Below are 8,068 nucleotides of genomic sequence, written 5' to 3' on the forward strand. Positions count from 1 at the left end.
AACTGTGAAGTTAAAGATTTGGCTTTTAAGTTACAACTTCAGAGTCAAACCTTCAATCTTTAGATTAAAGGTATTGCTATGGTAACTAGTATTTAAACCACAACAATGTTTCTGCCAATACTTCCCTTCACCTGAATCTTACACACTGGACCTTTAAACCAAAACAATGTTTGTAACTATGAGTGACATCTGTCCAATCACACATGTAACTTATTGTACACATTGTATTTTGGGTTATTTTATTCACTAAAGCTATGATGCAAAGTTTATGTTTCTTATTGAGCTGTGTAGTTTACAATGTGAATTATATATTTCAGTAGAAACAATTCCACAGCAATATTGTGCACTTGCAGAAATAAATAAATAATAAATACATAATTGTTTCATTATCATTAAGAGCATTTTAAGGGGTGTTGCATTTATTTTCATGTGTAACATTTAAGTTGCTGATGTATGCTCCTTTGCCAAGGAGTTAATTGGTTCCTACCTGCCATTGTTTTACGTAGGACAGGTATGAGTGTAACGGGGAAGCAGCTCAGATGGGGAGAGTTTAATGAGGTTTTCAGCTTTTTTGAAAACAGCCCTTGTTTGTGGATGGAGTTTAGACCTACTTGTGGCCATGTCTTTTACCGTGTTACAGCCAGAGCTGCCCTCAATGTCTCTGAGCATTTTGAGGTGGGTCTCCAGTCGGCCTCTGTCAAACCAAAAAGGAAGATGAAGGGATTCCAGGGAAGTTTCCGCAGGTGCTTCATCCCGGCTGCTGTCCGGCTCCACAACACCTGCACCGCCTGATAATGTTGTCATTTCCTGTTCATGTCTCCACTCACTACTACTCACCATGGCTGTATTTTGATTTATCTGTATTTATATTTCTAATATTTTTAATATTTACATTTCCACTTACAATGTCTCGACCACTTACAATGTACAATATTATTGATATCATCATGGATGCACTTACCTTACCATAGTATTTATATCATGGTCACTTTACATTGCAATATTTTTATTTAATTTATGCCTTGCAGTATTATTTATGTCATGGTCACTTAATTTTGCAATATTATTTATATCATGGTCACTTACTTTTGCAATATTATTTATAACATGGTCACTTACTTTTGCAATATTACTTACTATATCATGGTCTCTTTACATTACAATACTTTTTATACTTTTTTATCCTCAGTACTTGTTTGTTTTTGCACATTGTCTGTTTGCAGGTTGATTGTTTTCTTGTTTATTGTGTAGGTTATAGATATTTCTGTCTGTTCTTTGTGTTTTTGCCCTTTTCCACTATAATTCTGTCGTGTACACTACACTTTCTTTCTGCTGCTGTAATAAGTAAATGTCCCCGTTGTGGGTGAATAAAGTATATTTGATCTAATCTAATCTAATGTTGACAACTTCCCCGAGGAATTGTGGGAAAGAATTTCAGGAAGCCTACACGTCATGAGCAATCGTCGCGAGAACATGAAACGTCATCAATACTCGTCGATGTAAATAGACATGACAAAAAGTTTTCCCGGGGATGTCCTTGTAATAACATTGTTCACATCTTAAATAATCCAATGCTGTTGCTTGCAGTTACTAAAGTGACCAAACTTTAATATTGTTATTACATCTCTGCTAATGCCGGTGAATCAAATTACCAGGTAAATGCTCAGGATGTTATTAGTTTATTTGATTAGTTTCAGTGATTAGAGGAGCAGCTAAGTGCAGTAGCCTCGCTGTAGTTCAAGTGCATCGTGTATCTTGTAAAATGATGTGAAAATAAGGGATTATCGTCCATAAATGAGCGATAACGATGTAGCGTTAGCATGCTAGCTACCGAGACATCGGCAGGTGTAGCGGTAGGCGTGGACCGAGGCGGCAGGTGCATGGTGGAAAGTAGGTGGAATAAGTTTCATGATCAGAAAGTCCTATCAAGCAGTAGAAACACATGTTGTGGGCTTGTGGTCTGTGTCCTTCACATTCTGATATTTGAGTATTTTCATGCATTACATGTTGCTGTTATAAGGGTTCAGAGTTCCAGCTGATACAGTGTTTTGTGTTTCACGTGTAAAAAGTCCTCCCAAGACTAACAGCACTGTGAGTTGTAGTGAGCAGAGTTTGCCAGCAGAGGGAACAGAGCGTTGGTAAACTATGTAGGGGACACAACACTTTGTCCTCAGTCACAACACACACGAGCAGAGGAAGATCGTCTCTGTGCATCTTTCATACAGCTACTCCCTTTTCAGGGCTTTTACACGAGCAGCTTGGGTAATGATGGGGGGAAGCAGAGGACACTGGGATGACATGAAAGTTGTCAATTGGCTGGAGCTGCAGTCAGAGGCTGCACAACATGGCTGTGTGCTGGAGGGAGTTTGTCATTTCATGTTTCAGACCAACAGAGTCCCACAATGACCCTCAAATATCTGCTTTTTCATTGGTTCTTGTCCAGAAGACACAGACACTAGATGTCTTATTCCTTCCTTCAACTCTGTTTTTAAAGTCTGTGAATGAGTTTGGAAGAGAACAGAACCCTCACTGTCTTTAATAGATTATGTTCATAGTAACCATCTGTTTATATGTGGATTGTCATATAATCTCCCAACAAATGCCAGATTATCATTAGCATAAACATTTATTATTGCATTTATTCTGTTGTGCTTTTTTGTTTTCAACTAGGCCTGTATTGAAATGTACCAAAATGAAAACCCTCCTTCTCCCTTTTGTATCACCTGTAAGGTGACAACATGCTGACAGCCATATTGGTGGCTGGAGACTGAGGGATGGCTCGTGCACATGAGAAAGTCATGGTAGCAGATGCTCCTAAAGATATCCAGCCTGCTAGTACCACATGGCATTATGCTGAAAAACCCTGCTCAGGCGACTAAGGACAATCAGGTAAGACTGAAGCTGATTTCAGACATGCACAGAACACCAGATAATCTCCTGACATTCTCTGGAGAGGCTGTATGTGAGAACACAGACGCCCAGGCCAGAGGCTCCGGACCTTCTCCTGAGTTTCTCCCACCAGCCCCTCGTAAAAATTCTGGATAATGTCAGAGTGAGCCCATGTGTAAATACAGCAGGAGATCACAATCATGTCAGTTTTATATCTGTAAGAATCAACACTGGTGGTTAGGATGGGATGAGTTGGGGAGGTTAGGATGGGATGAGATGGGAAGGTTGGGATGGGATGAGAGGGGAAGGTTGGGATGGGAGGAGGCTTTCTACAGGGTTATTTAACCAGGGGTGCTTCTGCATTTCCTCCAGAGTGGCACGGTCCAGAGGGTCCAACTCCAAACACTTGTTCAAGAAGTCTTGGCAGTCTGAGAGGAGAGAGGACAGATGACAAAGAAACAATGAGTCTTGAATTTACAGTGATCGACTGTAAGATGGAAGGAACATAATAACTGCACATTGAAACCAGCTTTGTCTCACCATTGGACCACATGGAGCTGATCCTGATTTCATTTCTGATGAAATCTGTGGTGTGGAACTGCCTGAATCCATCCAGCATTTCAAAAAGCAATGATGCCAACTGCCAGACTGTTGTGGGGTCAGCCATGTATTCCCCATTGATTTGAAACTCTGGAGGAACGTACGCTGAGGTTCCTACAATATGTAATATAAGGAACAGAAAAACAGCAAAGGATGAGGAACAGGCTGAGAATTGACAGTCAGATGAATGAAAAGCAGGATTACAAGCCAGGCCGGGCCGTACCAGAGTATTTGCTGTAAATGCTGTTTTTCTTATGAATGCGGCCACATCCAAAATCAATGAGCCGCACTCGAAGGCCATTGGAGCAGGTCTCAATGAGGATGTTCTCTGATTTTATATCTCGGTGGAAGACACCCTTGGCTCGCATATCGATAGCAGCATTCACTAGCTGCTTCATGATGATCTGAGAAAGAGATAAAGAGTCACAAATGATTTAGAGTGGTGAAGAAGGGACTCTGGGTGGCACTGAAAAACACAGTCTATGTCGTAGCTGGATGTTTCAACCAGAGCCCAACCAGAGGACTAAGCTGAAGCCCAAGGCCTTTCTTATTTCTGGCTCCAGCAATTGTAAAAACAACCTGAGCACAGGATCTATTTAATGGCTGTTGTGGAGCTTTTCATCATAGTATGTGACCTGCAGAGCAACTTCTGCTGAAATAATATATCCATTAATTACAAGAGCCCTCTATAAAATCAAAGTCTCTATTTCTCTATAGAGTGAATCAAATCATTTCATTTACAAATGTAAAATGTTATATGTTATAATAGCAGCCAAAAACGATCCACTGAAAAATTGACCATTTCAGTAGTAGTCTGGGAAACATCTCACACAAAGAATTATACTTCAGTACCTTTGCCTGGTCCTCGTCAATCGGACCACCCTTATTATTCTGGAATTGCAGCAGTTCCATAGAGCGGACTGGCCTCTCCATGACCAGAACAACCTCATCGTCCAGATCGTACCAGTCCAGTATTGACACGGCAGCAGATTTACCCACAGACTCTGGTCCGCCTGCGGCTTTGTGCATGATCAGCACCTCCTTGGGAATTCTGTATTTCCTCCCATATATCTTCTAAAGTAAAAAAATATATTTGTTCACCTCATCAAGAACAAAGAAACCACAAAAAAGTTAAGCAATGATTTCAACACTTGGTGCTGAGACAACAGATCACTCACCACTTTTTGACGGGGAACAACAGAATTTGGAATGTGTTTTATCGCCACCTACAGGACAGATCATGAGCACTTTGGTAAGTCCAAGGGATGAAGTCAGAGTATGTATGTGTGATGTGAGAATATTATATCAAATTATATTATTACATCATATTATATACCGACCCGTAAATTGTCAGATCTTCTGCGACCAGCATAAACTGAGCCATAACCTCCTTCACCAAGTTTTCTACGCTCCAAGTACTTGGCCTCGAAGTCCGCTGCACGGATAAACACAGACACAAGGTTTAATATCAGATAGCTCCATGACAACTAAGTAAAATCCATCTGCCTAACAGGCGACTGAAAAAAGGTATTTATCTGGTTGGTTTAATCTGTGTCAATATTTGCATCTTATCCTCAGGAGGAAAGTAAATAATAATATTTCTCAAAATGTATAATTTTGAGAAATAACTGGACAAGACAGTTTTTAAAAAGCAGAGAAGTTCATCACAAAAAGAAAACTGAAATACGTCCCAAATGGGGTCAACACCAATCCCCATTCTAACATGATCACATTGCTTCCATGCAAACAGCAGCACAAACATTTTCTTTAAAAGTAACTCACCTCTGCTGGTGTGGCCTGACAACACTGTGTTCTTGTCACTGGAGCTTTTGACCTTGTCCACTGACTCAGGGGCCGATTGACTAGAGTTGGTGTTTCCAACCCTCTGCCTCTTCAGTGGGGGCTCATTTTCAGTGGTGGCCTTCCTCTTGGTGGTCTTAGTCATAGCCCGATTACTCGCCAAGATGATGATGGGTGAGACGGGGCGGCCAACCATCTCTACAATAGAGAAAGAAACCAGTGAGCGTCAACCTGTTGACTGCATGTAGTGAGTTTTGAATCCTATCTTGATTTCATGTTTTATTAAAGCCAGTGAAAAAATTCTGACAGTGAAGCAAGAATAATATCAACTTTTTTCTATAAACTGATTGTGTATCTTGATTTGTCCTGATACAGGTGTCTGTATCCCTGGTACAAGAATGAATGAGGCATGCTGCTGCACTAAAACCATCCTAATTTTAAAGAAATACTTGAAATAAAATGATTTGTTTTGGAAGTAGGTTGAAATATGATGAATGCCTTGCAATGTTCAAACATGTTGAAAGAAAAATACACTGAAGTCAAGAATTAGTCTGGTACGCAAGTGCCGATAAAACCAACACCATGTTGTATTTGAAGTTCACATTTTGTGATGGTGTCAATATTTGCATCTTATCCTCTAAATAAATAATAATTATATTTCTTAAAATGTAGAATTATTCCTTGAAGTTGGACAAGACCTTTTTTAAAACACAGTGAACAACATCACAAAAAGAAAACTGAAATACGTCCCAACTGGAGTCAACACCAATCCCCATTCTAACATGATCACATTGCTTCCATGCAAACAGCAGCACAAACATTTTCTTTAAAAGTAACTCACCTCTGCTGGTGTGGCCTGACAACACCTTGTCCACTGTCTCAGGGGCTGATTGACCAGAGTTGGTGTTGGCATCAGTGCCATTTCCAACCCTCTGCCTCTTCAGTGGGGGCTCATATTCAGTGGTGGCCTTCCTCTTGGTGGTCTTAGTCATATAAGACGCCGAGATGATGATGGGTGAGACGCGGCCGCCAACCATCTCTACAACAGAGAAAGAAACCAGTGAGCATCAACCTGTTGACTGCATGTAGTGAGTTTTCAATCCTATGAGCACATAAAGAAGATGACATTGGATGGCTCTGCAAAGTTCTGTATCACATTCACAATTGTTTTGGAAATTTAAATGACAACATTTTAAAACTAAGTTTTTCTTACATGATGTGAACATGGCAGCTACAGTTTGGTTAAGGTTAGTGAAAGTACTATTATTCACAATGACTCTGGATGCAATTCACACAAACAGATTGGATCATGTAGGTCCGAGATACAACAACCTCGTGTTTTCATGAAGAAAAAAAAACCACAGAGCTACACACAGAAAGACTTGATACACATCTTGAGAAGTAGCTGTAACTCACCTGAATCTTTCTTGGGGGTCAGAAAGTTGGAAAAGGTTTTATCCTCCATGTCATCCAATAAACCAGATCAACAGCAATGTTGGTTGAAGAATATCCAAACGCAATGTTTAAAATGGTTGAATAATCCAAAAGTCTTGCTCTGTTGATGGGTCGAGGACGAATTATCATCTGAAAAAGGTGTGAAGTTGTAACTGTGAAGTTAAAGATTTGGCTTTTAAGTTACAACTTCAGAGTCAAACCTTCAATCTTTAGATTAAAGGTATTGCTATGGTAACTAGTATTTAAACCACAACAATGTTTCTGCCAATACTTCCCTTCACCTGAATCTTACACACTGGACCTTTAAACCAAAACAATGTTTGTAACTATGAGTGACATCTGTCCAATCACACATGTAACTTATTGTACACATTGTATTTTGGGTTATTTTATTCACTAAAGCTATGATGCAAAGTTTATGTTTCTTATTGAGCTGTGTAGTTTACAATGTGAAATATATATTTCAGTAGAAACAATTCCACAGCAATATTGTGCACTTGCAGAAATAAATAAATAATAAATACATAATTGTTTCATTATCATTAAGAGCATTTTAAGGGGTGTTGCATTTATTTTCATGTGTAACATTTAAGTTGCTGATGTATGCTCCTTTGCCAAGGAGTTAATTGGTTCCTACCTGCCATTGTTTTACGTAGGACAGGTATGAGTGTAACGGGGAAGCAGCTCAGATGGGGAGAGTTTAATGAGGTTTTCAGCTTTTTTGAAAACAGCCCTTGTTTGTGGATGGAGTTTAGACCTACTTGTGGCCATGTCTTTTACCGTGTTACAGCCAGAGCTGCCCTCAATGTCTCTGAGCATTTTGAGGTGGGTCTCCAGTCGGCCTCTGTCAAACCAAAAAGGAAGATGAAGGGATTCCAGGGAAGTTTCCGCAGGTGCTTCATCCCGGCTGCTGTCCGGCTCCACAACACCTGCACCGCCTGATAATGTTGTCGTTTCCTGTTCATGTCTCCACTCACTACTACTCACCATGGCTGTATTTTGATTTATCTGTATTTATATTTCTAATATTTTTAATATTTACATTTCCACTTACAGTGTCTCGACCACTTACAATGTACAATATTATTGATATCATCATGGATGCACTTACCTTACCATAGTATTTATATCATGGTCACTTTACATTGCAATATTTTTATTTAATTTATGCCTTGCAGTATTATTTATGTCATGGTCACTTAATTTTGCAATATTATTTATATCATGGTCACTTACTTTTACAATGTTATTTATAACATGGTCACTTACTTTTGCAATATTACTTATATCATGGTCTCTTTACATTACAATACTTTTTATACTT

At 39.5% G+C, this 8,068-nt stretch overlaps 1 protein-coding gene across 2 annotated transcripts; it reads right to left on the reverse strand.

Annotated features, from left to right (window-relative positions):
* Positions 1 to 2,607: 2,607 nt before the first annotated feature.
* LOC138405017 (serine/threonine-protein kinase pim-2-like) lies at positions 2,608 to 7,579 on the reverse strand. 2 transcript variants are annotated; one of them, XM_069510480.1, is made up of 10 exons: positions 7,506 to 7,579; positions 6,706 to 6,873; positions 6,131 to 6,328; positions 5,272 to 5,487; positions 4,830 to 4,924; positions 4,668 to 4,715; positions 4,342 to 4,560; positions 3,713 to 3,893; positions 3,430 to 3,603; positions 2,608 to 3,317 (listed from the first exon to the last, which is right to left on the reverse strand). In XM_069510480.1, the coding sequence occupies exons 2-10, from the start codon at positions 6,752 to 6,754 to the stop codon at positions 3,151 to 3,153; spliced, it is 1,347 nt and encodes a 448-aa protein (XP_069366581.1). In that variant the 5' UTR covers positions 6,755 to 6,873; positions 7,506 to 7,579; the 3' UTR covers positions 2,608 to 3,150. The 2 variants fall into 2 exon arrangements, with proteins under 2 accessions (XP_069366581.1, XP_069366580.1); XM_069510479.1 differs by having other exon boundaries at positions 4,342 to 4,563; positions 7,506 to 7,578.
* Positions 7,580 to 8,068: the final 489 nt, after the last annotated feature.

The sequence above is a fragment of the Paralichthys olivaceus genome, chromosome 16 (assembly GCF_024713975.1).
Source record: "Paralichthys olivaceus isolate ysfri-2021 chromosome 16, ASM2471397v2, whole genome shotgun sequence".
NCBI classification, from domain to species: Eukaryota; Metazoa; Chordata; class Actinopteri; order Pleuronectiformes; family Paralichthyidae; genus Paralichthys; species Paralichthys olivaceus.

Bases quoted from the DNA above. Each gene is read 5' to 3' on its own strand.
- LOC138405017 (XM_069510479.1), bottom strand. From the start codon at position 6,754: ATGGAGGATAAAACCTTTTCCAACTTTCTGACCCCCAAGAAAGATTCA. The intron at 6,329-6,705 runs GTGAGTTACAGC...TCTCTGTTGTAG, and splicing joins GACCCCCAAGAAAGATTCAG to AGATGGTTGGCGGCCGCGTC. The intron at 3,604-3,712 runs GTACGGCCCGGC...TACATATTGTAG, and splicing joins CATTTACAGCAAATACTCTG to GAACCTCAGCGTACGTTCCT.